We start from the raw sequence: 25,274 nt of genomic DNA, 5'->3' as shown, positions 1-25,274 counted from the left end.
AATCAGCATGGATATTCCTTCAATCCCGGCATAGGAATATTCTTCCGCCACCTTTCCGGAAAAAACGGAATCCCTGTTTTCCTGCCTGCCCTAATTCCTCCTTATCGAAGGTTGACACCTTTTTCATTTCTCGTTGACTTTACACCAGTGTGAAAAAGAAAAGGTTGATTCTGGATTCTGAAAATAATGGGAGATTTTTCTGACACAGTGGCCCAGCCAGGAGGAGAGGGGAAAAAAAAGAGAAAGGCGATTAGTACCAATCATCCCAACATACTACAAAGAGATCTTGCCTGTGAATCAAAGAAAAATCTTATTCTTGTACACTTACATCAGGAGCAACCATCACAAGCCACATAACTTTTCTGTATTGCATGGAACACACCACAAACAACACACAAACACATAAGAAAGGGAATATCCCCATGACTTAACAATAAGATTTGTTTTGCTTTGACACCACTTCTTGGGTGGATCACAGAATCAACTTGGAAATGCTTAACAGCAAGCAGCATTTCTTTGCTTGTTCCACCCAAACACATTCAACCTTTGTGACAGGAACTTGGCCTCAGATTGAAGGTGCAAGCAACCTCTGCCATGCACAAAACCCTCTTTTCCTTTACTTTTCTACTCTGTTTTTTTCTTTTTTCCATATGAGCCTCTGGCTGCTGGCTGATCACAATCTCACAGGAATCAAATACTGGTGGAGTTATTTGCACCTGTGCGCACTGTACAAATCCTCCCCCAAAGGAGCTCATGTGGAAACCAAGAAATTCAGATTCTCGCCCTGAGAAAGGGGGATTTGGGATATCCAATGAAAGTGCTGGTGGATGTCTGCCATGATCACTTCTCCAGGACACCATGCGTAAACATCCTCAAGTCCATTATGATTTCCTTCGCCACCTTCCAGAAGTTCCAATCATTGTGCTTAAGGTGTTGTTAGTCCATAGACCATCCAAATCTTGTGATCGCATCGTTTTCCTCTGTTTTGGAAACACAAAAACACCGTATATCATAGTATCATATCTGCTTTTATGCTGGAGAGAAAATTCAACTTCAATGTGTAGCAGCGTGTGTGATGTCACTGGAAAAGAAAAATAAAACGCTTAAATAAAAAGCACAGTGGCCCCTCCAATCATGAAATGAGAGAATTCCATCGATTCAATCCAGGCAAGCGAGGCACCACATACACACGTATAAAAAATCACACACGACATCTATATGATAAGATCTCATCACCTTTGACAACCAGACCTCAACTTACGATGGAATCACGTCACTGTTCTAGAGTGTGTTTGCCAACCAACACCAACGTCATGGTCCTCAAGAACACTGCTCCACTGAATCTTGGCCCCTCGCGCTTTCCACTGGGTGTGGAACTCAACTTGGGCTTTTTTTAATCGCTCGCCAGCGTGCGTGCCAAAGCTTTCTCGTTGGAAAAGTTCTGTATCAGGTTGGATGGTGTCCCTGGCCAGCCTTGCAATTCAACGAACTTGGTGAGAACGAGAGGCGAGCTGCGAATTAAAATACCTGCGTAGACCGTTTGTCGCTTGTACGTGATTGGAGCGCCAGCCGAGCTGAAAGGGCAAAAAAAGAGAGCAAAACAAAGGAAAACAGCGGAAAAAAAGTGAAGGAAAACGAGAGGCCCGACCCGGTCCCGAGCGAGCGAGCTAGATAGAGCTCTCTTTCTCCTTTTCGCGTCGCGAAAACTTGTCGCCTAGCGCGTCCAGTGCAGCTACACTGGACTGGACTGGACCCCCAATACCTGAATTCCTCAAACAAAACAAAAACAAATCTTACCGAGGCGGCCGCTTTCGCGTCGATACATTGCACTCTTCCAAAAACTAATCGCAACTTGGCTGGGGAACACGGAATGTAGCGAGGAAAACACTTGGAGCGAAGCCTCACCTACAGACAAAAAAAGAGAAAAAAGAGGAAAGTTTCCGCTAGCGTAGCTTGTTTGAGCTTACCACTGGAGTAGGAAGGATGGGATTCAATCGCCATCAGTATCAGCTTTTGGAGGATCAGGTTCAAAGAAACTTCTTCGTCCTTGTCCGCAATGACTAGCCAATCACGATTTACGATGTCCCTGCTATTCGGATGTGCACAGCAGCAAATCTTTGTAAGAGATTCATATATTACACAAGAAAACAGAAAAAAAAAAACAACAACAAGGCTCTATAAACCCTCTGGCTGGCTGCACCACTTTTGCGACACTCAAAAAAGCCAGAGGAATTAAACCCTCGCATACCTTTACGCGCAAGCCTATCCATACCAATCTCATTTGTTTTCGAACTTCAAGCCGTCCGCATTGGCATGGAAGAAGGTACTCTGGTTTTTCTGAATAAATCTGCGTAAAGACAAGAGCACTGTCAGTCAAATGAGCGGATGAACTGGAGATATACTTCAAAAGGTCCATCAGCTTTTGTTGTAGCTGAGAAGCTGCCTCCTCTTCCATATTTACATATTGAAGGAGCTCCGGAAGTTTCACTGCAACACACACAAGATTTGGTTGAATGAACCATAGCAAGACACGTAGAAAAGTACCAAACAAACGGAGAAAGTGTTCAGCTCCATACACAGCGGATGGCGTGGATGTGTTATTAGCAAAGACTTCTACATGTTGCTTACGTTCCTCCTTGTATAACAACATCAGAGGAAGAGCCTTGTCGAAATAAGAGCGAAGGCCATTAAGTATCTCAACCAGAGAGTCTCCCCTATAAAACGATTAGTGTGGACTCATCCACCATAGAAAGCGAAGTGACGAGCTTACGGTTTTGTCTTAGTTTCTAGATATTTTTGCAATATCTCTTCGACGGAGGGACTTTTTGGTAGCTTGGCTAGCTGAAGCAAGCAAGAAAAAGGAAACACGTAAATTGTTATATCGCCAGGAAAAAATTAACTTTGCGGCTCTCTTACCTTGCTGCCTTGCGTAACAAGCTCGCAGTCCTCTATAAGAAGCTTTTTCAAAGCAGCTGGCAGTGAAAACTTTAGTGAGTTATCCTCACCATCTTTTTCCTGCGAAGGCCCCTCAATACACAAGTCTTAAAAGAGCAAAGAAAACAACCTCAGACTTGCGTTTCCTTCCTTTTGTAGCTGCCTCGCATCAACCTGGTACGTAAACGAGGTAAACTACTGCCGTGAATCTTACCAGTGCTTGTGGCTCCCTTTGGCTTTCCCTGACCCATCCGTCCTTTCCCACGCTTGTCCGCAGCTTGCGTATTGACCAGATGCTTTTGTTTCTCCAAATTCTCTTCGTTCAGAGGCAGCAGACGCTCCTCCCCAATCCATTCGTCCCAGCTTCGAAAAACAAAAAAAGAAACTCTCAGCTGCAAAATCACGAAGAACATCACGACAACTCACTTCTTACTCCATCCCTGTAACATACAACCCAGAGTTTCAACCTTTGAAAAACGCGAACAAGCAAAACAAATCTTACCAGGTAATGCACGAAGTATTTCCATTCGTTCTTTCGAAGCTCTGCCTTTTGAATCTACGAGTAGAAAAAAAAAAAACACAATGAAAGAAAATCGAGAAAACCAAGAAAAAACGCTACCTTGGCTTCGTAAATGAGAGGCCCGTGGTAAGCAAGCACTTTGTCCCCATCCTTGAATTGGGTCATTGCGATTTCCTTCTCGCCAGTGGTATCTTCTTCCGCTGGAGCATCCAATGGAGCGCTCATTGTCAATCGAGGTAAAAACAAATCCCCTGCTAATCCGTTTAAATCCGGCCGGTCGGCTGTCCTTAAGCTGCTGTGAGGAAGATTACCTTAGATCGCACTCTCTGCCGCCATCGCTACCCTCCACTCCACAAGGAAACCTAAAATTCCCATTCCCTCTCTTGGAGAACCCTGATTTTACATTTGAATTTTAGTAATCGTTAACCGTTGGATGACCACGGCCGAGATCCTGCCACGTTGCACTAGAAACTCCTTTGAAAAAAAAAATTCTAGGGCATTGTCGGTGATCGTTTGCTTGCCCTGGAGCGACGATGGGCTATCTCTCCAATCGCGTCGATGAGGCGTCGCTCCAGCCCGGCGATCACATCTACTCCTGGCGATCCGGCTACGCCTACGCGCATCACGGTAAGTGCTCTCGAAAATCTAGGGTATTTCCACCGCATTGCCACGATTCCTAGCTTAGAACTCGCGATCGTCGCTCTCTCAACTCTCTCCCAATTTCCAGGCATCTACATCGGCGAATCGCGCGTGATCCACTTCACCAGGGGCCGGGATCAAGAGATCGGCACGAATACCTTCCTGGACACGATAATCTCCAGCTCTGGCCCGGCTCCATCCACGGCTACTTGCGAAATCTGCGGCAACGAGCCAAACAGCCATGGCGTGATCAAATCGTGCCTTTCGTGCTTCCTCGCCGGCTGCCCGCTCTACAGATTCGAGTATAGCACCTCTCTCGCAACGTTCTTCGTCAAAATCCGTGGTGGTACGTGTAGTCTCGCCATTGCCGATGATCCCGAGCTGGTTCTCCACCGCGCGAACTATCTGCTAGAGAATGGTTTTGGGTGCTACCATATCTTCCGGAACAACTGCGAGGACTATGCGATCTACTGCAAGACGGGGCTTCTCGTCAAGGATAGAACTGCGATTGGTCGCAGTGGACAGGCGATTTCTTTCATCGGGCCCCCGGTTGCCGCCATCCTCTCGTCGCCATTCCGGTTCCTCATGTCCAGCCCGTGGGGATTTGCTCTCTCCACAGTCGGGGTCTACTACGCGAGCAAGTACGCGGCGGATGTTGGGATTAGGAACGACGTTGTCAAGGTTGCGGTGGAAGATCTGGCGATCAACGTGGATGTGGGATTGGAGCGGTGAAGATTCGGCGGTCTCCGAGTAAGAACTTTCATGTTTCTTTGAGATTTCAAGAGTGCTTTTCGTTTTCTTGTCCAGGTACTATGAGACCATCTATAAGTTTCGAGTAAGCCTGAAAAGTTTCGAGTTTCAAGGAAAGAGATCTCAAGTTTCTCTTTGTTTCTTCCAGGTGCCGTATATCATCAAGTTTCCTGGTAGACAGTAAGTTTCTATACTCTTTTATCAAGAGTTCTAAGTGCCTGTTCCGCTGATTTTTTTCCCAGGTGCTTGCTTCCATCTAGAATCGACATGGTATTCAGTAAGCTATCAAGTTTTTCCAAGTCTAAGAAAGGATTAAAGTTTTGGTTTCTTGTCTTTCAGATACCACCATATTGTTGTGATGTTATACTTCATATCGGGGTATGCCATTGTTATTTTCCATATGTAATATCAGTGTGTTCCAGTTGTCCAAAAAAATTTCTCAAAGCTTTTCTCAAGCTGCTTTGTGTCGATCAAAAGAGGCTTTGCTCTTCCTCTCTTTTTTGCTGGGAGCTTCCAATCCCTGGCTGATCTTCCTCCAGCTCCTCACGACGATTGGGAGTGGAATGACGACCCAAATGCCATTCATGAAGATATAGTAGAACCAATAGTAGAGAAGCCCACCCTTGGAGAACTCTTTCCCGGCCAGGATTGGTTGGCCAAAGTAGACGATGTCCCCATAGAGCTGGCCCAGTGAGACCGCGAGCTGGAGCGTGTATTGGTAGGACTTTCTCTTCGCGATAGCGTATCTGGAAGAAAGAGAGAGATCCAAGAGTGAAAAAAACAAAGTTTTGATCGAGAGGAAGCTCACACTGCGAGTAGACACGCCGGCCCTGCTAGAACAGACGTGATTCCTTCCACGATAACAACGGTGGGATCACGAGCGCCATAGCGCGAATCGCCATTGTGGTATTCCTTCCCTGGAAATCGATCAAAGTGAAGCGAATCAATCGATAGGCGACGGATCTGGCGACGGATCTGGCGAGATCTATGGACTTACAGACTTCGGAGAGGAAGCAAATCTCCTTTTGCTTGTAGAAATCCGGGGTGAAGACGAAGTAGCCCTCGAGGATGATGTGCGTGAGGCCCGAGAATGCGAACCAGCACATAAGCAATCGATCCGTGGCGCCGAGGTAGCGATATTTCCCTGCAGAGAAGCGCGCGCTAGATCGGTCAATCAATCTTTCTCACAAAACTTAACTCGAAAGAATCCAGATCGAGGCAATGACCAGCGCCGACGCCGATCCATACACCGCGAGAATCGAAGCAATCGACAGTTGCGCGGGGACGAACCCCGGGATTGTCTCCTCCATGGCGATGAAAGATCTATCCGATAATTTCTACCGTACAGCCAGGGTTTTCCAAACTAGTATGTTCGTACAAAAAGTCAACACTTTCGTACAAATTCACCTAGGGTTCGTCAAACAGTTCGAATGAAAAGTTAAAGTTTCGTACACTAGGAATCGTCAGAAACTTGGGAGATATATTCCATGCATAATCACTCCGTACTCCAGTGTTTTGTATGTACAGTTACCGTACGGATGGTGCTCACAGCCAGCCTCGCTTCTTTGGGCACCACTTTAGCTGCCTCCACTCCACCGTCTTCTCGGCGCGCTCCTCCGGGCTCAAGAACTTAAACGAGCTCCAATCGCTCATCACCCCGCGCAAGTCCTCGAGCTTCTTGTCCAGCCCCTTGCAGCAATTCGAGTGGATCGTGCACACCGTCGCCGGCCTGCTCGTCCCGATCTCGCAGAAGTTTGCAAACACCTCGGTGCTCAGGAACCGGATGCGGAGGCCGAGGCTGGCGAACCGGGGCGTGAGCTTGATCTTGTCCAGGACTTCCTGGTCGTGCTTGCCCAGGAACGCGAGCCGCGACTGGTACCAGAGCTTGTAGAAGGCGATGGTGCGGGGATTGGACTTTACGTGGACGAAGCCCCCGTTGGGACTGTTGGAGAGATCGGTGGCGTTGCCATTGTAGTGGTCGCAGGCGATCTCAAAGTCGGTGTTTCGAGAGAAGTGGTCGAAGGGATCGCGGAACCACAGGATGTCCGCGTCCTGGAACGTCGAAAAACCACATATAAGTCAAGGAAAAACGCTGCCGTACAAAACAACGAGAAGAAGAAGAAAGAAAAAAATAATAAAGCGACGACTTACGGAGAAGACGAAGTTGTAGCCGAGCTCGAGCACGCGGCGGAGGAAATCGATCCGGCTCCACATCATCTTGAGATAGTCCGAGGAGCGGAAGAATTTCTCGCCGCGGAAATCCACCCCGGGTGTCTTGAGCACGAAGCAAAAGCTGTGGATGTCGCGGCAGCGCCGGTACGCGACCTCGTCCAGCGCCACGATGAGCAAGTGATCCAGCAGCGGCCGGGTCCCGGTGCCGATGCGGAAGCTCTTGAGGAAGAGATCGATCATGCTCTGGTCCCGCGACCACGCCTCGTTGAGCGTGGTGAGGATCACCGTCTTGTTCCGGAACGCGGTCGCATTGAGCAGCTGCCGGAGCTCCCGCAGCTCATCGCTGCTCTGGAAACAAACACCGAAATTCTCAGCCCCAAAGATCGCGAGGACTCTAGCTATGGCGAGGATATTTCGAGCGAAATCTCGAGAGATTTCGCGAGAATCGAGTAATTTAGAGGGAGCGCGCGTGATCTAGAGAGCGCGCGGCGAGAGAGCGGCCACTTACAAAGGTGTGATTGAGATTCTCGACCGTGTTGCCCCATCCAAAGACGCGGTGGAAGGATCCCGACCAGGACGACTCCGAGAGCAGCGCATAGGCCGGATTGGACCGGAAGAGCGCGTAGGGCGCGACGAGGAGGCTGATGACGATGAGCAGCAGGACGATCCATCTGTGGTTCTTCGAACAGTGATCCACATTCTCCATCGAAAGGGTTTAATGCCCAGTAAACCCTAGATTATATTCCTCTCTGCACGGAAGCATATTCACGACACGTGGTGGAATATCCCGTGCCTGACCTTCGTTGCTATTTCTCAAAAGACTTTCCAGATGGGGTTTTGAAATTTAGGGTTCCTGGCTAGCGGAATGGCGTGAATGCGCCTTCTACAATGCCGGATCCGGTGCCGCCCCAGCACAATCGTTGAGCGCAGGGTAGAACTAGATCGTTTCTCGTGGTTTCAGCATGGAAATCCCGCCGCGGCGAGCATCCCAGCGCTCCTGATCGCTCTCAAGGCCTGCGGCGTCGCAAGGGAGGTTCAATCCGGGAGGAAAATCCACTGGGACTCGGCCAGGAGCGGCCTTGGCTCGGCGATTCGCGTGGCAAATACGCTGATTTCTATGTACGCGAGGTGTGGAAGCATTGTGGAAGCCAAGCGCGTCTTCGATGGAATGGAGGCGCCCGACACTGTCTCGTGGAACGCTCTCATCCAGGGATACGCTACAAGTGGTGAGGATGATCAAGCGTTACAGCTTTTTTTCCAGGCTCGGGGCAGTGGTTTAGTGGATTCTCGGACTCACGTCTTTACTCTCATGGCCTGCTCCGCCATGGCCGAGAAAGAGGAGTTCACTTTCATCGATGGAAGGTTTTTAAAGGTGAAGTCTCTCCGCTTGGGCTTGGCTGTTCACTCTCACGCTCGCGACTTGGGTTGTGACGCAGATATCTACGTTGCTGGAACGCTGGTGGATATGTACTCCAAGTGTGGAAGCATGGAGAACGCTGTCAGTGTGTTCGAGAGCATGGTAAATCCAGACGTAGTTCTTTGGACAGCTCTGATTCTGGGCTTTTCAGAGAACGGGCAACCCGAGGTAGCGCTCGAATTTTTCCAGCGCATGCAACGAGAAGGCTATGAACCAAATGCTCGAACTTTCGTGGCGGCATTGGTTGCTTGTGTGGAAATGACGCTGAAACACAGAGGGAAGCAGGGAGAAAAGGTGGTGAAGGCGAAGTGCTTGGAAATTGGGAAACATCTCCATTCTCAGGCTGCGAGAAGGGAATTGGACTCGGAGCTTTTCGTGGCTAGCAGCTTGATAGATATGTACTCCAAGTGTGGGAGCGTGGGGGAGGCTTGGAAGGCTTTCAGCGGTATCAAGAGGCACGACGTGGTTTCGTGGACGACAATGATTCTGGGATACGCAGAGAATGGCGATGGGAAAAGAGCTTTGGAGCTCTTCGAGCTGATGCAAGCTAGAGGGTGCTCACCAAACACCCAGACTTATCTTGCGGCGCTGCTGGCTTGTACAACTATAGTCTCCAGCACAGAAAAACGAAGTGATGCCGAGATGAAGCTCCTCAAATTTGAGTGTCTGGAGAAAGCTATGGGGATCCACTCTCGAGCACTCCAAACCGATATCTTTGTGGAGAATGGGCTCCTGGATCTTTACGCCAAGTGTGGAAACATGCTCGACGCCCGGAAAGTCTTTGACATGATGAAGTGTCACAACGTGGTTTCCTGGAGTGCTCTCATCCATGGCTATGCACAAGACGAGCATGAAAGCCAGCTGGCTTTTGGGATGTTTGCGTCAATGAAGAACTCGGGTGGCTGCTTGCCGGATGCTCAAGTTTACGTCGCTGTGCTTGTGGCATGTAGTAATGCGGCAGGCTTCGACACAGGGAAAACTCTCCACGCAGAAATTTGCAAGCAGGGACACGAAAGCAACGAGTTTGTAGGGAATTCTCTGGTGGATTTCTACGGTAGGAACGGCCGTGTCGACAAAGCTGAGCAGGTCTTTGATTCGATGCCAAACAAGGACTTGGTGTCGTGGAGTTCACTGCTAGCAGGATTTAGTCGCCTGGGAGATGCTACCAGAGTTTTCCAGCTCTTCTCGGAGATGCGTGAAGCAGGAGTTCAAGCAAACGCTGTGACTTTCCAATCGGTGTTGTCGGCATGCAGCCACGCTGGGCTTGTCGAAAAAGGGAAGAAGTGCTTCAAAAGCATGGATCTGGAATACGGGGTCAAGCCAGGGATAGAACACTACCAGTGCATGATCGACTTGCTGGGGCGTGCGAGCCATCTGGAAGAAGCTCTGGCTATGGTGAAAGGCATGCCTTACGAAGCGAATGTGATCACCTGGACGACGGTGCTGGGTGCCTGCGAGAAGTGGAAGAATGTGGAGATTGGCCGAGCGGCGTTTAACTCGCTGCTGGAGCTGGACGAGCAGCGTGGTGCTGCTTACGCTTTGATGGCCAACTTGTATGAGCGCTGGAATGTTGGAGAGAAGCAGCGCGAGACTGGAAGAGATCTACAAAGCTGACGTGAAGGTGAGGAACTCTTTTCCTCGTCTCTTTCATGCATTTGTTCTAAGCTTTGCTGCTTCTTCCAGGCTTGATTGATCCATGGAAAAGGTACCAAGTTCTTCGTTTTGTCTAAGTATCAGAGCTCATACTTCTCTTGCAGATGCGCATAAAGAATGAAAGAATGCGTTGCGTGACGTGCTGAGAGAGACTACCACGGCCGATATAATTCCTCCAATCCCGCCTATATGATCGGTACTGGAAATTCGAAGAACCAAAAGGAGGTAAAGCTCGTGTCTTTGTTTATAATTCCAGGTGTGTGTGTGTGTGTGTGTTTTTTTTTTTTTTGATGGATTTAGGCGTGGCATCCCATACGTATGTGTGTCCTCTTCGTCTAACGTGCTATTGTTTTTTTCTTGCCAGCCAAAAGTCTACAATTGCTCAAACACTGTTCCAAATTTATACACCTTGCATCTTAGAATGCATAGCACATATTTGCGTATGATAGTTTTTCTATTAGTTGTGAATATGCCTGTTTTATTTTTCTCACTAAATTTGAATTTGATCAAGACGATTGGTTAGAATGTATGTGTTACAAGAATTTGCCAGGATGTCTTTTCGAAAGTTACGTGTAGTTTGGAAAGTTGAGCAAATAAGATCTCCTTTGCTTGAATTTTCAACGAATCTCTCCTGGAATCTTTCCTTTCCAGAGAGAGTTTTGTCTTGATTTTTTACCCTGTGTTGTTAGCTCGCCACCATTGGTAAAAAATTAAGGCAAAACTAGCCGTACAGATCCAACGCGATAAAATTATTAAGATTTACCTTAGTTAGGGGATTTTATTAAGCATAATGTATGATGTTTAGGCATCCATGTATGTGTTAGCCCACGCCGCACACATAGTAGTCGGGGAGAGGCTTTGGGCCAAGGCTAGGGTTTGGTGTATCGAACGCAGTGGCTCAATCGGGGGATGGCGAGCTCCAGGGCGTCGTCGCAGGTGAGCGCCTCCACTTGCTGGCAGCGATGGCGGATTCGTGAGCTCACCGGCGGCTCTCTCAGCTGCTTTTGCCCTTTTTTCGACGCTTCCAATCTGCATTCGCTCGAATCGGTCCCCTTGCGCGCCGGGGAGAAGGAGGTAGCTTGATCTTCCCCCTTGTTCTTGGATTTCTTCCTCTCTCTCTTTCTCTCGCGATATTTCTCCACCCCCAAGCTTTGATTCGTCCCCACCCTCCCTGTTGCGCTCGCCTTTTTCCTTTCCCTTGAGAAATCTCCCTCGATCTGGCTCTGGAGCCGCGCCTCCAATGTGAGGGGGTGCCAAGGCCCGAGACGAAGAAGAATTTGATGGCGGCGGCCGTGGAAGCGTCCGCTGGCTCTTCGGCAGAATCAGCAAAGATGGTGGAGTCTGGGGGCAAGGGTTCGTCCAAAGCGCCGCCAGGGCTTAGCATTAGCACCCCAAAGGGCGCATGGTCTCAGGTGGTCCGCGGGAGCCATACAAGCAACATGGAGGGCGAGAACACGAGCGCCGCCGCCGCCACCGTCACTAGTCCTCAGGGTGGCCAGGAATCGCCGGGCACTGGGGTGGAAGCTAGCAGCGCTGCCACCACCCCGACCAAGCCTGTGAAGCAAGCGTGGAAGAAGCCTACGAGTCCCAAGGATTCTCCCGCAGGGCCAGTTATGGGAGCTGTGTCTTGGCCAGCGCTGGGCGATACCGCGGAGCAGAAGTCATCTCTGGCTGCTACTCCAGAGGCTCAAAGCGATTACCAGGTAGTGTTTCCTTGTTTCCTTCGTATTTTTATCGAGCTAGCTACGGTAGTGCATGGTTGAGCTGATTCGGTTTTCTCGCTTGCATGGCAGCTCCCAACATCGCCTACCGTTGCCGCTGCTGCCGCCGATGCGAGCAAGCTGAAGGGAAAGAAGCTTGCAGCTCAATCGACGCCTTTGAACTCCGAGACGAATTCTTTCGTTCCGAGTGTGGAGCGGGCTTCGAAGTTTAATACGGAGTATTCGAAGCCCAGTGCTGGAGGAGGAGGAGGAGGTCTTGGGACCGAGAGAGTTACTCCTAGGACTTTTCATCAGCAAGGAAACAGTGGAAGCTATCAGGGGAATCGGCGGAACCCAAGGGAACCCAGACCGAACAACAACTGGAATCCTCAACGAAACAACTATGGATATAATCGTCTGGGTCCGAGGCATTATCCGCCTCCTCAAGCTACCTACGTGAATGTGAATCCTGGATTTCCTCCTACAGGTTTGAAGCTCTCACTTTGTTTTCGCATCTCTGAGGTGGTGTTCTGTTCTTTCACGCAGGAGCGATGTATTATCTTTCGCCAACCGCTGCAAATCCCATGCACGGTCCTGGATTTTATGCCGCTCCAACTCCACTTGTACCCGTCCCCGACCATGCGTCTCTCAGACAAATGCTGGTCAAACAGATCGAATACTACTTTAGGTGCTCAGGACTTATCTCTCTTTCCGTAAACCAACTTTTCGCCTTTCTTTTCAGTGTTGAGAACTTGTGCCGTGACATATTTCTTCGCTCGAATATGGATCATCAAGGCTTTATACCAGTTTCAACGATCGCATCTTTCAATAGAGTGAGTTTGTTTTTCGTGCTACGGGATCAAAGCTAACTTTGATGATGCTCAGGTGCGGTCCTTGACGTCGGACACGAGCATTATTCTGGATGCTCTACGGAATTCCGCGGTGGTCGAAGTCCAGGTACGTGCTATCCGCTGCATTCAAGTCTCTGACTATGTTGCGTCAGGGGGATAGACTTCGGAAGAGACACGATGGAGCGTCCTGGGCGCTCCCTGCAGACAATTCGCATATGGTACCCACTCGATATGTGTACGAAGCCGTGGCAACTGGAGCGGAAGAACACACATTTCAGGGCGTGAGAAACGGCGACATTGAACAGATCCCAAACCACGCCCCGAAACCGAAGGCTGGTGGTCTAACAAACGCGTTTGCAGGCAGTAGCTCTGCTAACAACATGGATCAGACCTTCAAGATGGACGAGGAGTTTGACCACTCGGATACGTACAGGTAGTACTTCTTTTTTATAAACTTGTTTATGCCCAGTTTGATATTCAGCCACGATGACGGCGAGGAAGATGATTCGGATGTGAAAGATCACGATGTTCAACGATTATTTATTGTGACTCAGGTAGGCATTTGTTTATGTCCGTTGTTGTATGATATTTATTTTTTTAATTCTCGTTGACAGAAAGGCAAGAACATCAGAAGTTCTGAGAGCGGACAGTGGAAGGAAGGACTTCCAGATGATTTAGCTGAACTTATTAATGACGGGCTGTACTACTACGAACAGGTCTGTTGTTCATTTCCATGTGTGTGTTGTAATCTCCTGGAGATTGGAATTCAGAAGCTATCGAAGGAGGAAGCAAGTGTAGGATCAATTCCCACAGCGGAGGCGAATGGCAAATTGCGAACGAGCTCGCGTCCTGGTCGGCAGCGATTGTTTCCTTCGAAGGAACGAAAGCACTATGCAGAGAGTCCTCCAAGTGATTCTGTTGGGTTCTTTTTCGGTACGACACCAGCAGACGTTCAAAGGTTCGATTATTTTTATTTCTGTACTTTTCATGTCAGCTGAGGCGTTTAACTCGTGGGCTTCAGTGTCTCGGCGTCGATTGCTACTTTGTCCGCTGCTAGCCCACCTGTGGGGTCGATACCGAAGCCTTTTCCACGTTTCCAACATCCGAGTCATGCTCTGCTTGAGGACAATGGCTTCAAGCAGCAAAAGTAAGTGTCTTGCAGTTAGCTTATCTATCTTAATCTACAATTCCAGGTACATCAAGTTTTTCAAGCGTTGCATGGCGGACCGCAAGCGAGTCGGCATGGGTTGCAGTGAGGTAAGGCACCTGTTTCTATGATTTTGCGTTCATCACAATGCCCGTGTGGTGGCTGTAGGAAATGAACACCCTCTTCAGATTTTGGTGCTATTTTCTGCGCACGAATTTCAATCGTGTAATGTACAAACATTTTCGTAGTTTGGCTGAGGAAGAGTTTCAAGCAGGCTTTAGTTACGGCATGGAGTGCCTTTTCAGATTCTACAGGTTCGATGCTCGTTCTCAAGTTTCTGAACTAAAAGCTTTGTGATTTCAGTTATGGGCTGGAGCAGAAGTTCAAGCAAGACCTGTACGAAGATTTTGAGCAGCTGACGCTGCAGACTTACAAGCAGGGTAGCCTTTACGGCCTCGAGAAATACTGGTAAATACGATTTGAGTTTAGAGAAGCGAGTTTTGATGGATCAAATGTGCAGGGCTTTCCATTTCTATCGCGAGAAGAGCAGTAAGAACGCTAGCTGCGGAGTCGAAACGTTGAGCAAGCATCCGGAGCTAGAGCGGCTGTTGAGCACCGAGTTTCGGACGCTGGAAGATTTCCAGCGAGCAAAGGGTGTGGCGGTGCCTCCTCCGGCACCGTCGGTGGAGAAGTATGGAGTGGTGGCCAACGCGAATGGCTGGTAAGCAAAACGAAGGTCCATCTCCTCTTTGGAAGAGCTCAAATCAAGAGAGAAGCAGCAATCCATCACCAGGCAGAGAAAAGATCGATCGTCTTCGTCTTCGTCTTCGTCATTGGAGTTCGTCTGATTCTCTGGAATAAAATCGCGGCGGCGAAGAAGAAGAAAGAACAAAGAAGAAAGAAATTTGGTGGTGGCTTTGTGTTTTTTGGGGAGGTGACAGTGCTTGTTTTAGGCGAAAGTTTGTGAGGACGATTTCACTACTCGGCAAAAAGAAAAAAAAAAGAAAACAAAAAAAGAAGAAAAATCGATGAAAAAGAAGGGCTTAAAGAAAATTAAAGTGGGTTTGCGTAATTTCCGAAAAGCCAAGTGAATGTAGGGCTGTTTAGGGTTTATTGTAGAGAGTGCGCGATTGGCGATGGCGATGGCGATGGCGCGGCGGAGGATCTGACTGAGGTAAGCGCCGCGGAGGAGGAGAGGAGCTTAGATCGGTGCCAGGGATTAGATGTGGGGTGGGCGCGGCAGCAGACATGTACAAGGACCGCGGGCGCCCTCCAGCAATAGCAGCGGCGTCGGCGGCGGCAGTAGCAGGGAGTAGCAGGAGCTATGGCAAGCTGGAGCCCTTCACAGAGGATGTGTCTTCTCAGTCGCAATCCACTTCCAAGGGCGGTGGAGTGGGAGGCGTCGGCGGCGGTGGAGCTAATGGGCAGGAGAATCCTTCTACTTCTTCCGGCCGCCGCCATGTAAAGTCGGAAGGATTCGACAAGAGCAAGTTTCCAGACGAGGGTGAGTGCTGCTGCTTCTCCTCTTTTTTGGTTGCTCATTCGTTTTTCTTTCTTGCTCTTGCATTGTTGTTTCCTTTGAATCTGAGTCTCATTCTTTTTTCTTTCTTGCTCTTGCATTGTGGTTTTCACTTTCTTTTTGTCTTTGCTTTGCTTCTAGAGGAGGATTTCGAGACCGATAGCGAGGAAGCCGACGCCAGCGTCTCGGAGGAAGAGGATGTGTCGTGGATCTCTTGGTTTTGCGGGCTCAAAGGGAACGAGTTCTTTTGCGAGGTGGACGAAGAGTACATACAGGATGATTTTAACCTGAGTGGCCTCTGCGCCCAAGTTCCTTACTATGACTACGCGCTGGACCTCATTCTAGACGTCGAGTCTCCAAACGGTGAGCCCCTGTTTGTCTAAGAGAGCTCTAAACACTGTGTTTGTCTTCCTGCAGAAGACATTCTCACCGAAGAGCAAAACGAAATGGTGGAGTCGGCTGCCGAGATGCTCTACGGGCTGATCCATGTCCGCTACATTCTGACGAGCAAAGGAATGGCTGCTATGGTATGTGCTACCTTTCTCGTTACTTAGTTCTCAGTGTTTTCTCCCTTTGCCTTCCCGCAGCTTGAAAAGTACAAGAAAGCAGATTTTGGACGCTGTCCGCGGTTCCATTGCTCCGGACAGCAGTGCCTCCCAGTCGGACAGTCCGACATCCCCAGGAACGGGACCGTCAAGATGTATTGTCCGAAATGCGAGGATCTTTACTACCCGCGATCAAAGTACCAAGGCAGTAAGTGGACTTGCTCGATATCTAGTGTTTCCATGAACTAAGGCCTTGATTTTTATTGTTTCTCCTCAAGACATTGATGGAGCATATTTTGGAACTACGTTTGCTCATCTCCTGTTGATGACCAACGCCTATCTCAAGCCCGCCAAGCCAGTTCAAAGCTATGTACCCCGGATATATGGCTTTAAAATCCACAAGAGCGCAAGGTAGCGACAACCTCTATGCGTGTGAGTTTGCCGCTCCAAGCCAATCCATTCTTCTTTCCAGTGCTTTCATATATCTCCTGCATATTTTTTTGTTCTCTCTTCCAGGTATATGTAGAGTATTGCGCGACGATCCATGATCATGAATTTGATTATATTTTCTGGGAGAAGTCATTCCGTTTCATGAGAAATTTAGCTGGAGATGTAAACTAATTCAAGAACTTGTCCCGTTGACAGGAAAACTTGGAAGAAGAAAGAAAACTGGCTCATCAATGGTGAGCTTCGCTTAAGAATCTATTACCGAGCCTGGGAGTCCCGGACCTGGAGGGCGGCTAGGCTCGGTGTGTCCTCCAATTTTTTGTGTGGTAGTCCATGCACAAAGATTATTTGGTCAAGTTGTGTGTGAGCTCTTCTTATTTGTACTTCTCTTTTTCTCTTTTTTCTGTGGCTTGGCGAGGATGGCTCTTGTTTTCTTGAGGAAGTAAGCCATTTGAATTCTTCTTTCACTTGGTTCTTATTTAAATCCTCCTCCTTTCCTTCTGCAGGCTTCTGTGAGCTTCGATCGAAGTTCTTTTGCCTGTTTCTCGTTCCCCCCTTACACGGCCGATGGCGAGCAAGGTTTTGGATCCAGACAACATCAACGAGAATGTGAAGAAATGCGTGTATGCGGTGAGAGGGGAGCTCTACTTGCGAGCATCGGAGCTCCAGAAGGAAGGTAAAAAGGTAAAGCAGTAGTGACCAATCGATTTTTTCTTTCCTTTTTTTTCTCTATAAGCCTGTGAATTTTCCATAGATAATCTTTACAAACGTTGGAAACCCACACGCTCTAGGACAGAAGCCATTGACGTTTCCTCGCCAGGTACTAGGCACATGACTTCAGGTTCTTCTAATTTTCTTTCGTTTTTTAAGGTCATGGCTTTGTGCCAAGCTCCATTTCTTATGGACGACCCCAACGTAGGCCTTCTGTTTCCTCCTGACGCTGTTGCGAGAGCCAAGCACTACCTCTCAATGACCTCTGGTGGTGTTGGTAAGATATTCTTCCTTATACTTATTTTTTTCTTATATCGTTCGGGATTGTCTAGGTGCGTACAGCGACTCGAGAGGTTTGCCAGGAGTGAGGCAAGAGGTAGCAGAATTTATCCAAAAACGAGATGGATATCCAAGGTACTTAAGTAGCTTTTGATCTGGCAAAAAGCTTGTCAGAAACTGCTTCATTTTGTAGTGATCCGGAGCACATTTTTCTCACCGATGGTGCAAGCAAGGGAGTCATGATGATGCTAAACGCACTAATTCGAAACGAGAAAGACGGGGTAACTTCTTTTTCCTGCTTTACTTAAATAGAGACGATGATCACACTTCACTCCCAGGTTTTAGTGCCAATTCCACAGTACCCACTATACTCGGCAAGCATTGCTCTTTACGGTGGAATTCTCATTCCCTACTACTTAAATGAGGAATCTAACTGGAGTCTCGACTTCTCCGATGTAAGAAACCAGGTCGTCATTGCAAGGAACAAGAAAATTGTCGTAAGTTTGTCTCTTCTTTCTTAAGTACGTTCATTCTAAGATTCCTGTAGGCAGCCCCGAGCTCTAGTGTTCATCAACCCCGGGAATCCCACTGGACAGTGCTTGTCCGTGACTAATCTCCAGGATCTTATTAAGTTTTGCTACAAGGAGAGGCTTCTCCTCATGGCGGACGAAGTTTACCAAGTTAATGTTTACCAAGATGAGAGGCCTTTCGTGAGCGCAAAGAAGGTTGGTGATTTATCATCCTTCTGTTCTCCAAGCTTACTTTGTGTTTAAAGGTGTTGATGGACATGGGAGCTCCGTATAGTAACACTGTAGAGCTCGTGTCGTTTCATTCTGTATCCAAAGGCTTTTTAGGCGAGTGTGGACAACGTGGTGGCTATTTCGAGATGACAAACATCCATCCACAGGTAATGAATTTTCTTTTGCCATCTTCTACTCTCTTTTTTTCCTGATTTTGATACAATCTGTATGCAGACGGTGGAAGAGCTCTACAAAGTGGCCTCGATATCTCTTTCTCCAAATGTTGTTGGCCAGATCATGGTAAATAATTTCTTGTTTATCTATTTTTGAGCTAAATTCTTTTGAGTGTGAACCAAACAGATGGGACTCATGGTAACTCCTCCCAGGCCATTTGACATCTCGTATCCTCAGTACCAGGCCGAAAGGTAGTTAATCTCTGTTCCAAAAACTCTACGAGCTAAGATTTTCAATTATGAACACAGCAAAGCGATTATAGAATCGATGCGAAGGAGGGCTCACATTATGACTGATGGATTCAACAAGTGCGAGGACGTAGTTTGTAACTTCACAGAAGGTTTGCTTTTGTTTTTATTTCCGAGGGAATATGAATTGACGAGTTATTTATTTACCAGGTGCCATGTACTCTTTTCCCCGGATCAAGCTTTCAAAGGCAGCTATGGACGCTGCCGCTCAGGCAGGAAAAGCAGCAGATGTTTTCTACTGCCTCAAGCTCTTGGAGGCGACGGGAATTTCCACGGTCCCCGGCTCTGGATTCGGCCAAAAAGAAGGGTGAGAACTTTGGAAACTCTTTTCTCTCAACACAAGCTTTCGTTTTTGCGTAGAACTTTGCATTTGAGAACAACGATTTTGCCATTGGAGCAAGACATGCCAGGCATCATGGCCAAGTTCCAAAAGTTCCATGCCGATTTCATGGCACAGTACAGCGATTACAGTGTTTCAAGCAGGTTGTAGTGTATCCAAAATTGAACCGCTACTTGACCGGGTAGCAAATATTGTTCCCAAGGTTCTTGGTTCTTATCTTATTATACGAAGCTAAGGAATGTTATTACAGCTTCAAACTCTGGAGCTCACAATCTCCCAGACGAATTTCTCGAGATTTTGCAGGGAGACACCGCCAGGTACTGTGACTGCCCGTTTCATCTTGCCGCTGAGCTCTTCAACTCTTCGCCGTGCTTCCCTGCCTTGGTCTTCCTTCATAGCCAGACGTATCACCCTCTCCACCTCTTCTCTACGAACTTTTCCTTGGGTCTTGTCAAATCCAAATCCAACTCTCCAGTTCTCCACAACGAGCCTCCGGTTTAGATTCTGATCGAACAGACAAGGCCAGCATAGAATCACCTTACCGCTCGAGACACCCTCTATAGTCGAGTTCCATCCACAGTGAGAAAGGAAGGCTCCCACCGACGAGTGCGAGAGAACCCGAGCTTGCGGAGCCCAAGACGTGACGAATCCTTGCTCCCTATTCTTGTCGCCAAAGCTCTCGTAGAACTCGTTGGTGTTTTCATCCTTGCTCGGCCTCGTCACCCACAGGAACTTTTGCTTGCTCGCGACAAGCCCCTCGCCAAACTCGACGAGTTCTTCGATCGAGAGCTCGGCGACGCTGCCAAACGCGATGTAGAGGACGGATTTGTCCGGCTGCTGGTCGAGCCAGCCGAGGCACTTTGGATCAAAGCTCGTGAACCCGGTGTCCTCTGGACGATCGCCAAGGAGGAACAGCGGACCAACCGGCAGGAACTTGTCGCCACCTATGGCTTGTTTCATGGCCCCCGTGATCTCCGGCTCGAGTTCCTCGCAGGACGAAACGAGGGTCCATCGGGCTCTGACGAAAGCATCGGCATTGCTATTGATCGTATGCTCCTGCCAAGGTCGATTGTTCCAAAAGTGCCAAGGTATGTCGGACCTTCGCAGCTTGACTGGTTTCTCCAAGACTGGATAGTCCTCGTCTTCGGCAAGCTCTGTACGGAAGAGAATGGATTGGAAGAACCTGGGACTTTGATCTAGAGCTAGCTTACCCGGATCTTCCATTGGAACAACTCCGGTCGATACCAGCTGAGCCATGTTGGATTCAAACCAGCTCCAAGTGACGCACCCAGTGAACAAGATCGCTCCTGAAATGCCGAGCTTGCTCGCAACATCAATCGCCCAGCTTAGTTGATAGTCGCAAACCAGGCAATCCACAAACTGGAGCTCCTCCAAGAATCTCTTGAGGGGCTCTGGAAACTTCTCCTTCCAGTGCTCGTGAATGGGAGTAATATCGAACCTTTTCGACGCGGGGGGACGCTCGCGGTGGACGTACGGGGTGCCTTGGACTTCCACCAGAGTTATGTCCGTGCCTGGTGGTGGCCAGGATTTCTTGCGAAGAATCGAGTCGAGGGAGCTGAGGAGCGCGAAAGTGATGGAGAATTTGTGGACTTTTGAGAGGAAAGCGCAAAGATGCATCATTGGAGTGACGTGACCTTCACCCGTGAGTGCCAGCGCCACAAGGTGAGGCTTCCTGGCCCCCATTTTTCTCTCCTCCTCTTCCTCCTTTCCAATAGCTACAATGATTTTGGTTTCCTGAGCTCTGTTCTTCGTTTGTCTCTTCCATGTTTGGTTCAGAGACACCCGATAATACTGAATATATATTTTCGTGGTGGGTATAGTCCAGCAGTTGGGAAGTATCTCCCAGTCTTTAATTAAAAAAAGGATATTCCAAGTATAAGCGCAATAGTTTAACGGTTATAATTTATAAATTTAAACTTTCATGTTAGACAAAGTTCAGTTCTTTTGCATGATCATTAATGTTTATTCAAAATCAAATTCACATTAGGGATGTTACACAGGCCAAACGGTGTCCGCCACCTCCTTGTACAAAAATCACGTCGGCTTTGGCCTCTTTCAAATGTATTCACAGTACTTGTTCGATTGCTGTCGTCTCGGATTCGTGCGTGCAGCTCCGTGTTCGTTAGAAATCGTAGTACGTCTGTCCCCTGGATTGGATCATCCACAGTTTGCGAGATCATCTCGTTGGCCGGCAGGAGTTTTCGACCTTCAAGGCACATCGAAGCGCCGTCGACTGGATCAAAGCTGATTGATGATCATGGTGGAACGAAGAGTTAGGATGGAATGGAGATTTGTGGTTGATGGATTGCTCGTTCTTCATTCCCTGGGACGGGCTGACCACAGAGAGCTCAAGGCTCGGAGCCTTGCAAAGTAGTCGCCCATCGCCAAAAGTCCCCTGGCGGCTTGTCTCGTGGTGAGAATCCTGTGCATTTGCTGGAGCGTTTGCTGGCGAAGGTTGTCAGCCTGAGTCATGTCCAGTAGAAACAAAGAAAAAACGAATCAAAACAAGGACATTGATATCGAATCCAAAAAGCACCAACGAAAAAAACGAACAAAGAAGAAAGAAAAACAATAATGCCCCATAGAAAAAGCTGTGGAAAACTAAGGCAGAACTTTCATTATGGAGAGCAAGACCAAGAAAAACTGCTGGAAATGAAAAAAGAAGAAGAAAGAGTTTGGCTTTACCTGACGAACAAAGTTTTCCAGAGTGCCGAGCTTCCCCATGGCCATAGCCATCTGTCCCATGTAGTTTGCGACGTTGGACGAGGCCCCCAGCGATCCCGAGGCCAGAGTGTCGGAGAGGGACTGCTGGAGAGCCTCCATTCCCTGCGACAAAGCGTCCTCGGCCTGCTGCGAGGATTGCTGGAGGTTGCAAATCCCCATCAGCTGCTGCTCGGTGAGGGGCTCCAGCTGTGGAATCAAGATCTAACAGAAAAAAACAAATTTTTTCATCTTCTCGTCAGCCAACTTAAGATCGATACGATACAGCTTACCTTGAGAAGCTCCGAGGGTCTGAATCCTCCCATCCACATGAAGCAGCGCTCGGCGGGAGACTTCCACATCCCGGAGACGAGGTGGAAGACGTCGGCCTTGGCCGCGACGCTCTTCATCCGGAAGATCTCGTCGTAGTGCGCCAGGCCGTTGTCCACCAAAACTCTCAGCTCGTTGTCCGCGACGTGAGACTGGAGAGCGCTCCGGAGCTCGCATAGCTGCCTGTGTTGCTCTTCCAGCCACCGTGCGTAGTCCATGTCAAAGGCAGCGGCACCTAAAAAAACGCTCGAGTCATTCATTCAATCAAATGGTTTTCCAGTTTTCTCTGGTTGGTTTTTTCTTGATACCTGGATTTAATGGTGCATTAGCTCCGGCGAGGTGCTCTCCATAGCCCCCGGCACCGACGTAGAAGCCCTGCTAAAGAAACGGAAGAAAACGAGAGAAAGTTAGTGTCTTGTTTGGAACTCAAACACTAGAAGGAAACTCAAGGGATTTAAGAAACCTGTTGACGAGCGCGCTGAAGCTCTTGCTCGAGCTGGTTTAGTTTCATCCGGCTCGATTCAAGCTGCTGAACGTATGCCTGTTTATAAGTTTCTACTTAGTAATATGTTCTTCAAAGAAAAGAAGATGGGAATTATACCTTTTTTCGTAATCGACTCTTGCGAGCGGCCTCTCGATTCTGGGCCAGCCTCCGCAGTGCCTGGAAGGTTTTCTTTCCTACAGTTATTCCAAGAAGAAGAAAGGAGAATTCAAACCTTTGCATCCAGATTTTTATGCTCGCGGCGATGGTGGTGGTTTGATCCTGCTGCCCCTGCTGCTTGCTGCTGGTTTTGTTCTGACTACACCAACAACAAAACACTGTAAGAAACACAAGAGAAAAGGTTGCAATTTGCGAAAACCGAGAAAGAACTTTCACCCTTTTTTGCTGTACTACCTTGATAACATTAGTTTCCATGTCCGTGGAGGTGTCGGTCCTGGGGCTGTTGTTGTCCGTGGTTCTCGAGTCCCCCCAATTGTCCAAGCGGCTAGTTGGCGACTCAAAGCCAGGTTGAATGCCGCCTCGTCCCGAGGACGTGTATTGCGAGAACCGAGAGTCTGTGCTCGCCGCAGACGGTGAGGTGACTTGCGACGAGCCTGGGTGCTGCTGCTGGATTGTAATGGTGGTGGCGAGAAATTTGCAGAGAGATCAAAGCGGAGTTAGCAAAAGTTTGTGCTTGTTTGAGTTCTAGAAATCACACACTCACACACACGCGCGCACACACCTTGTTGTTTGGAGGGGTGTTGTCGAAGCGCACAGGACCGGCGGGAAGAATGTTCAACGTGTTTCTTGCTTGGGCGATCGCGCCTGGCGACACGGAAAGGAGGAGAAAACAAAGAGAAATGTTGAGAGGCATTTAATCGCGGAGGAATTGCTTCGTCAATCATGAGGAGAAAGGCTGCTCTGGAGAGAGAGAGAGATATGGGAAGAACTTTTCAAACTCTCATGTAGTATAAATCCACTAACGGGGTCAGGAAACGGAACTATGGAACTTAAAGGAGATGGAAGGATTTCTTTTCTCTTTTCTTTTTCGAAAGTTCTGTAGAACTTACTTCGTCTTTCGAAGCTGTGCTCGCTGCCACCGTCGATCCCGAAGCTCAGAGGCTGCTCCAGCTCTCCCAGATCGTAAGCGCCGCTCTGATCTCTCAGAGGATCCGCCACGAACGATCCTCTACGCTCACAAAGAAAAGAAAAGAAGGAAACCATTAAACCATTAGTAGTGTTTCGCCATAGCCAAGAAGAAGCAAACAAGCAACTTTAGGCAAAGCTAGCTACGGAGAGAGAGAGAGAAAGAGAACGAGAAAACGAAAACGAATGATCGGAATGCGATGCAAAGCAAAAACAAGCAAGAATCCATGACCCTCTTGCAAGGAAGAACTAGAACAAGGAGAGACAAGCAACTGTAGAAACGATTTACATGTAATGCGGAGGAGCAGCGACTGAAAGGCCTTGCATGCCCTGGTGATGATCGCTTGCGAGCGAGCCAGGCAAGTGGAGCAAAGGCACGGCCTCCACTTCTCGATTCGCAGCTGCCATTCAATCCTGGGAACTTTGCTCTTGCTGGTGCTGGTGTTGCCGCGGCCTCATTCTCCGTTCCAAATCCCTGTGTGACTCTACAAATCCTTCCTTTCCAAGGTTCCAATCTCAAGCTAATGCTTCTGGAGAGCTCTAGACCCACACCCAAAATCTGAGAAACGAGCTTTCCACCACTCGCGGTTTCTCCTTTCCTGTCGCTGTAAGTAAATCTACACGGAAGATTTCTATAGCCTGGAGAAGATTTACAGGAAGAGATCGACACGAGCTAGTTGATCGATCGAAACCGATCGATTCATCGATTCACGAGTCGAAAGAGTCGATGAACTCGAGAAGAAAGAGCAAGTGGATTGAAAGCGCTAGTGAGCGCCCGCTATAGACCGAGGAAGAAGAAGGAGAAGAGTGGTCAAAGACTGTGTGATACATTCATTATAATGCCTTGGGATGGCCATGCATGGCCATCGATGCCCATTCCCATACCATTATGACCTCATGATAGCCGACGCATGGCATGCATACGTGGAGGGTTTGAATACGCCATCACGTTTGACTCGCCGCCACATCGCGCGGAGGTGGGCCACGTCACGTGTCAGTTATCTGCCACGTGGCCATCCGCGCGCCCTAGGTCTAGGCTTCCACCTAACACAAGGGCGACCTGGTCAAAGCAGGATTACTTAAGCCGGAATCCCAGTGCCTTGCGGTGTCGTTATCAAGGTAGGGAGAATCTTCGCTTCCTCGGGGGAAATTTCTATCTTAAAAAGAAAAAATGTATTAGATTGATCAGAGTGTTTGATCTTTCGAAGCATTGTTGTTGGGATTTTAATGTCTTAAAAAATTAAGATTTCTTCTCTCCAAAATCATAGGGATTGACATTGTAAAACCAGAGGTATCACTTTCCCGGAACAAGTCTTGTTATTCGATTTTAGCGAGTCGCACGGGCTTCTAGACACATCACTTGACAAAAAAAAGGAGAGATGGAATTGAGATAGGGCAAGAAAGAGAGGTTTTTCTCCTTGCCAACCTTCCAAGGCCTAACTTTGTTCCCCAACTATAGACGCACTACATGATCAAATCAATATCAAATGGGAAATTTTGTGTACTAGAAAAGATCGTTGCTTATACAATTTCAATGTGTGACCCCACGTCACCTTGTCCTATTCTTCGCTGCTTCTTATATTTGGAAGATTCACACACGGGGCATTTGCTCCTTAGGCCCTAGGTTAGCAATTTGTATAGGTAGTATGATGACGTCACCTGACACGTCGGCGGGCAAAAAGTTGCAATTGATTGATCGTGAGTAAGCCAGGGAATGAACGGATAGAGAGTGTAGCAAAGGTTGGAGGAA

At 48.4% G+C, this 25,274-nt stretch overlaps 11 protein-coding genes across 21 annotated transcripts; 6 read left to right on the top strand and 5 right to left on the bottom strand.

Moving 5' to 3' along the window:
- Positions 1–957: 957 nt before the first annotated feature.
- Positions 958–3,821, bottom strand: LOC9646313 (protein MRG1). 5 transcript variants are annotated; one of them, XR_002993034.1, is made up of 15 exons: positions 3,766–3,821; positions 3,554–3,705; positions 3,437–3,490; positions 3,361–3,374; positions 3,149–3,297; positions 3,065–3,093; positions 2,917–3,015; positions 2,771–2,841; positions 2,545–2,714; positions 2,403–2,487; positions 2,249–2,347; positions 1,968–2,086; positions 1,528–1,905; positions 1,262–1,473; positions 958–1,081 (listed from the first exon to the last, which is right to left on the bottom strand). XR_002993034.1 is itself a non-coding variant. In XM_002975899.2 (11 exons), exons 2-11 carry the CDS (start codon positions 3,677–3,679, stop codon positions 2,278–2,280), a joined length of 867 nt encoding a protein of 288 aa, XP_002975945.1. In that variant the 5' UTR covers positions 3,680–3,705; positions 3,766–3,821; the 3' UTR covers positions 2,103–2,277. The 5 variants fall into 5 exon arrangements, 1 of the variants encoding a protein (XP_002975945.1); XR_002993035.1 differs by lacking the exon at positions 958–1,081 and having other exon boundaries at positions 1,133–1,473; positions 3,554–3,708; XR_002993033.1 differs by lacking the exon at positions 958–1,081 and having other exon boundaries at positions 1,133–1,473.
- A 119-nt stretch (positions 3,822–3,940) lies between these two features.
- On the top strand, positions 3,941–5,298 carry LOC9645832. Of its 2 annotated transcripts, none has more exons than XM_024680986.1 (6): positions 3,941–4,081; positions 4,182–4,843; positions 4,901–4,928; positions 4,992–5,023; positions 5,086–5,120; positions 5,183–5,298. In XM_024680986.1, the coding sequence occupies exons 1-2, from the start codon at positions 3,988–3,990 to the stop codon at positions 4,823–4,825; spliced, it is 738 nt and encodes a 245-aa protein (XP_024536754.1). In that variant the 5' UTR covers positions 3,941–3,987; the 3' UTR covers positions 4,826–4,843; positions 4,901–4,928; positions 4,992–5,023; positions 5,086–5,120; positions 5,183–5,298. The 2 variants fall into 2 exon arrangements, with proteins under 2 accessions (XP_024536754.1, XP_024536755.1); XM_024680987.1 differs by having other exon boundaries at positions 5,162–5,298.
- LOC9646312 (probable 3-beta-hydroxysteroid-Delta(8),Delta(7)-isomerase) lies at positions 5,217–6,241 on the bottom strand. The gene is made up of 4 exons (XM_024680989.1): positions 6,042–6,241; positions 5,841–5,987; positions 5,652–5,760; positions 5,217–5,589 (listed from the first exon to the last, which is right to left on the bottom strand). The coding sequence occupies exons 1-4, from the start codon at positions 6,151–6,153 to the stop codon at positions 5,295–5,297; spliced, it is 663 nt and encodes a 220-aa protein (XP_024536757.1). The 5' UTR covers positions 6,154–6,241; the 3' UTR covers positions 5,217–5,294.
- Positions 6,242–6,303: 62 nt separating this feature from the next.
- On the bottom strand, positions 6,304–7,750 carry LOC112348458 (uncharacterized protein At4g15970-like). Its single transcript, XM_024680985.1, has 3 exons — positions 7,524–7,750; positions 6,995–7,363; positions 6,304–6,895 (listed from the first exon to the last, which is right to left on the bottom strand). Exons 1-3 carry the CDS (start codon positions 7,719–7,721, stop codon positions 6,389–6,391), a joined length of 1,074 nt encoding a protein of 357 aa, XP_024536753.1. The 5' UTR covers positions 7,722–7,750; the 3' UTR covers positions 6,304–6,388.
- Positions 7,751–7,850: 100 nt separating this feature from the next.
- LOC112348481 (pentatricopeptide repeat-containing protein At3g26782, mitochondrial-like) lies at positions 7,851–10,710 on the top strand. 2 transcript variants are annotated; one of them, XR_002993058.1, is made up of 6 exons: positions 7,851–8,387; positions 8,452–8,534; positions 8,584–10,053; positions 10,116–10,137; positions 10,190–10,310; positions 10,450–10,710. XR_002993058.1 is itself a non-coding variant. In XM_024681092.1 (5 exons), exon 3 carries the CDS (start codon positions 8,625–8,627, stop codon positions 10,044–10,046), a length of 1,422 nt encoding a protein of 473 aa, XP_024536860.1. In that variant the 5' UTR covers positions 7,851–8,387; positions 8,452–8,534; positions 8,584–8,624; the 3' UTR covers positions 10,047–10,053; positions 10,116–10,137; positions 10,190–10,710. The 2 variants fall into 2 exon arrangements, 1 of the variants encoding a protein (XP_024536860.1); XM_024681092.1 differs by having other exon boundaries at positions 10,190–10,710.
- Positions 7,890–8,604, top strand: LOC112348399 (pentatricopeptide repeat-containing protein At2g34400-like). The gene is made up of 2 exons (XM_024680794.1): positions 7,890–8,534; positions 8,584–8,604. Exons 1-2 carry the CDS (start codon positions 7,890–7,892, stop codon positions 8,602–8,604), a joined length of 666 nt encoding a protein of 221 aa, XP_024536562.1.
- Positions 10,711–10,917: 207 nt separating the features above from the next.
- On the top strand, positions 10,918–14,802 carry LOC9646235 (la-related protein 1A). 2 transcript variants are annotated; one of them, XM_002976092.2, is made up of 14 exons: positions 10,918–11,788; positions 11,879–12,272; positions 12,332–12,473; positions 12,528–12,618; positions 12,671–12,742; positions 12,789–13,069; positions 13,118–13,190; positions 13,251–13,352; positions 13,410–13,594; positions 13,658–13,783; positions 13,830–13,893; positions 13,952–14,097; positions 14,147–14,251; positions 14,304–14,802. In XM_002976092.2, the coding sequence occupies exons 1-14, from the start codon at positions 11,366–11,368 to the stop codon at positions 14,506–14,508; spliced, it is 2,409 nt and encodes an 802-aa protein (XP_002976138.2). In that variant the 5' UTR covers positions 10,918–11,365; the 3' UTR covers positions 14,509–14,802. The 2 variants fall into 2 exon arrangements, with proteins under 2 accessions (XP_002976138.2, XP_024536634.1); XM_024680866.1 differs by having other exon boundaries at positions 13,407–13,594.
- A 93-nt stretch (positions 14,803–14,895) lies between these two features.
- On the top strand, positions 14,896–16,550 carry LOC9646234 (casein kinase II subunit beta-3). Of its 3 annotated transcripts, none has more exons than XM_024680867.1 (7): positions 14,898–14,957; positions 15,000–15,287; positions 15,444–15,665; positions 15,720–15,829; positions 15,890–16,055; positions 16,126–16,279; positions 16,364–16,550. In XM_024680867.1, exons 2-6 carry the CDS (start codon positions 15,032–15,034, stop codon positions 16,260–16,262), a joined length of 891 nt encoding a protein of 296 aa, XP_024536635.1. In that variant the 5' UTR covers positions 14,898–14,957; positions 15,000–15,031; the 3' UTR covers positions 16,263–16,279; positions 16,364–16,550. The 3 variants fall into 3 exon arrangements, with proteins under 3 accessions (XP_002976137.2, XP_024536635.1, XP_024536636.1); XM_024680868.1 differs by having other exon boundaries at positions 14,934–14,957; positions 15,007–15,287; XM_002976091.2 differs by having other exon boundaries at positions 14,896–15,287.
- A 72-nt stretch (positions 16,551–16,622) lies between these two features.
- LOC9645831 (glutamate--glyoxylate aminotransferase 2) lies at positions 16,623–19,113 on the top strand. Its single transcript, XM_002976090.2, has 14 exons — positions 16,623–16,736; positions 16,801–16,978; positions 17,049–17,114; positions 17,165–17,282; positions 17,338–17,419; positions 17,478–17,565; positions 17,623–17,781; positions 17,836–18,009; positions 18,060–18,191; positions 18,259–18,324; positions 18,385–18,449; positions 18,507–18,598; positions 18,657–18,813; positions 18,867–19,113. The coding sequence occupies exons 2-14, from the start codon at positions 16,862–16,864 to the stop codon at positions 18,994–18,996; spliced, it is 1,446 nt and encodes a 481-aa protein (XP_002976136.1). The 5' UTR covers positions 16,623–16,736; positions 16,801–16,861; the 3' UTR covers positions 18,997–19,113.
- Positions 19,038–20,639, bottom strand: LOC9645830 (7-deoxyloganetin glucosyltransferase). Its single transcript, XM_002975897.2, has 2 exons — positions 20,058–20,639; positions 19,038–20,000 (listed from the first exon to the last, which is right to left on the bottom strand). Exons 1-2 carry the CDS (start codon positions 20,548–20,550, stop codon positions 19,099–19,101), a joined length of 1,395 nt encoding a protein of 464 aa, XP_002975943.2. The 5' UTR covers positions 20,551–20,639; the 3' UTR covers positions 19,038–19,098.
- A 152-nt stretch (positions 20,640–20,791) lies between these two features.
- Positions 20,792–24,324, bottom strand: LOC9645829 (transcription factor TGA2.3). Of its 2 annotated transcripts, none has more exons than XM_024681027.1 (11): positions 23,814–24,324; positions 23,449–23,567; positions 23,121–23,203; positions 22,793–23,005; positions 22,614–22,697; positions 22,499–22,558; positions 22,361–22,438; positions 22,206–22,275; positions 21,861–22,132; positions 21,553–21,792; positions 20,792–21,330 (listed from the first exon to the last, which is right to left on the bottom strand). In XM_024681027.1, the coding sequence occupies exons 1-11, from the start codon at positions 23,930–23,932 to the stop codon at positions 21,184–21,186; spliced, it is 1,485 nt and encodes a 494-aa protein (XP_024536795.1). In that variant the 5' UTR covers positions 23,933–24,324; the 3' UTR covers positions 20,792–21,183. The 2 variants fall into 2 exon arrangements, with proteins under 2 accessions (XP_024536795.1, XP_024536796.1); XM_024681028.1 differs by having other exon boundaries at positions 22,793–23,002.
- Between the last annotated feature and the right edge of the window lie 950 nt (positions 24,325–25,274).

Source organism: Selaginella moellendorffii, unplaced genomic scaffold (assembly GCF_000143415.4).
Source record: "Selaginella moellendorffii unplaced genomic scaffold, v1.0 SELMOscaffold_29, whole genome shotgun sequence".
NCBI lineage: Eukaryota > Viridiplantae > Streptophyta > Lycopodiopsida > Selaginellales > Selaginellaceae > Selaginella > Selaginella moellendorffii.
This window is presented reverse-complemented; position numbering and strand designations above follow the sequence as displayed.

Bases quoted from the DNA above. Each gene is read 5' to 3' on its own strand.
- LOC9646313 (XM_002975899.2), bottom strand. From the start codon at position 3,679: ATGAGCGCTCCATTGGATGCTCCAGCGGAAGAAGATACCACTGGCGAG. The intron at 3,016-3,064 runs GTTGTTTTCTTT...GGGCCTTCGCAG, and splicing joins GAAGGAAACGCAAGTCTGAG to GAAAAAGATGGTGAGGATAA. The intron at 2,715-2,770 runs GTAAGCTCGTCA...ATCGTTTTATAG, and splicing joins CTAGAAACTAAGACAAAACC to GGGAGACTCTCTGGTTGAGA.
- LOC9645832 (XM_024680986.1), top strand. From the start codon at position 3,988: ATGGGCTATCTCTCCAATCGCGTCGATGAGGCGTCGCTCCAGCCCGGC. The intron at 4,082-4,181 runs GTAAGTGCTCTC...CCCAATTTCCAG, and splicing joins CTACGCCTACGCGCATCACG to GCATCTACATCGGCGAATCG.
- LOC9646312 (XM_024680989.1), bottom strand. From the start codon at position 6,153: ATGGAGGAGACAATCCCGGGGTTCGTCCCCGCGCAACTGTCGATTGCT. The intron at 5,761-5,840 runs GTAAGTCCATAG...ATCGATTTCCAG, and splicing joins TTGCTTCCTCTCCGAAGTCT to GGAAGGAATACCACAATGGC. The intron at 5,590-5,651 runs GTGAGCTTCCTC...TCTTTCTTCCAG, and splicing joins CCGGCGTGTCTACTCGCAGT to ATACGCTATCGCGAAGAGAA.
- LOC112348458 (XM_024680985.1), bottom strand. From the start codon at position 7,721: ATGGAGAATGTGGATCACTGTTCGAAGAACCACAGATGGATCGTCCTG. The intron at 7,364-7,523 runs GTAAGTGGCCGC...GTTTGTTTCCAG, and splicing joins AGAATCTCAATCACACCTTT to AGCAGCGATGAGCTGCGGGA. The intron at 6,896-6,994 runs GTAAGTCGTCGC...TCGACGTTCCAG, and splicing joins GCTACAACTTCGTCTTCTCC to GACGCGGACATCCTGTGGTT.
- LOC112348399 (XM_024680794.1), top strand. From the start codon at position 7,890: ATGCGCCTTCTACAATGCCGGATCCGGTGCCGCCCCAGCACAATCGTT. The intron at 8,535-8,583 runs GTAAATCCAGAC...TGGGCTTTTCAG, and splicing joins TCAGTGTGTTCGAGAGCATG to AGAACGGGCAACCCGAGGTA.
- LOC112348481 (XM_024681092.1), top strand. From the start codon at position 8,625: ATGCAACGAGAAGGCTATGAACCAAATGCTCGAACTTTCGTGGCGGCA.
- LOC9646235 (XM_024680866.1), top strand. From the start codon at position 11,366: ATGGCGGCGGCCGTGGAAGCGTCCGCTGGCTCTTCGGCAGAATCAGCA. The intron at 13,191-13,250 runs GTAGGCATTTGT...TCTCGTTGACAG, and splicing joins GATTATTTATTGTGACTCAG to AAAGGCAAGAACATCAGAAG. The intron at 14,252-14,303 runs GTAAATACGATT...TCAAATGTGCAG, and splicing joins TACGGCCTCGAGAAATACTG to GGCTTTCCATTTCTATCGCG.
- LOC9646234 (XM_002976091.2), top strand. From the start codon at position 15,032: ATGTACAAGGACCGCGGGCGCCCTCCAGCAATAGCAGCGGCGTCGGCG. The intron at 15,288-15,443 runs GTGAGTGCTGCT...CTTTGCTTCTAG, and splicing joins GAGCAAGTTTCCAGACGAGG to AGGAGGATTTCGAGACCGAT. The intron at 16,056-16,125 runs GTAAGTGGACTT...TTTCTCCTCAAG, and splicing joins GCGATCAAAGTACCAAGGCA to ACATTGATGGAGCATATTTT.
- LOC9645831 (XM_002976090.2), top strand. From the start codon at position 16,862: ATGGCGAGCAAGGTTTTGGATCCAGACAACATCAACGAGAATGTGAAG. The intron at 16,979-17,048 runs GTAAAGCAGTAG...AATTTTCCATAG, and splicing joins TCCAGAAGGAAGGTAAAAAG to ATAATCTTTACAAACGTTGG. The intron at 18,192-18,258 runs GTAATGAATTTT...ATCTGTATGCAG, and splicing joins TGACAAACATCCATCCACAG to ACGGTGGAAGAGCTCTACAA.
- LOC9645830 (XM_002975897.2), bottom strand. From the start codon at position 20,550: ATGGGGGCCAGGAAGCCTCACCTTGTGGCGCTGGCACTCACGGGTGAA. The intron at 20,001-20,057 runs GTAAGCTAGCTC...TCTTCCGTACAG, and splicing joins TGTTCCAATGGAAGATCCGG to AGCTTGCCGAAGACGAGGAC.
- LOC9645829 (XM_024681027.1), bottom strand. From the start codon at position 23,932: ATGGCAGCTGCGAATCGAGAAGTGGAGGCCGTGCCTTTGCTCCACTTG. The intron at 23,006-23,120 runs GTGTGTGCGCGC...ATTACAATCCAG, and splicing joins ACACCCCTCCAAACAACAAG to CAGCAGCACCCAGGCTCGTC. The intron at 22,559-22,613 runs GTTTGAATTCTC...AAAACCTTCCAG, and splicing joins ATAAAAATCTGGATGCAAAG to GCACTGCGGAGGCTGGCCCA.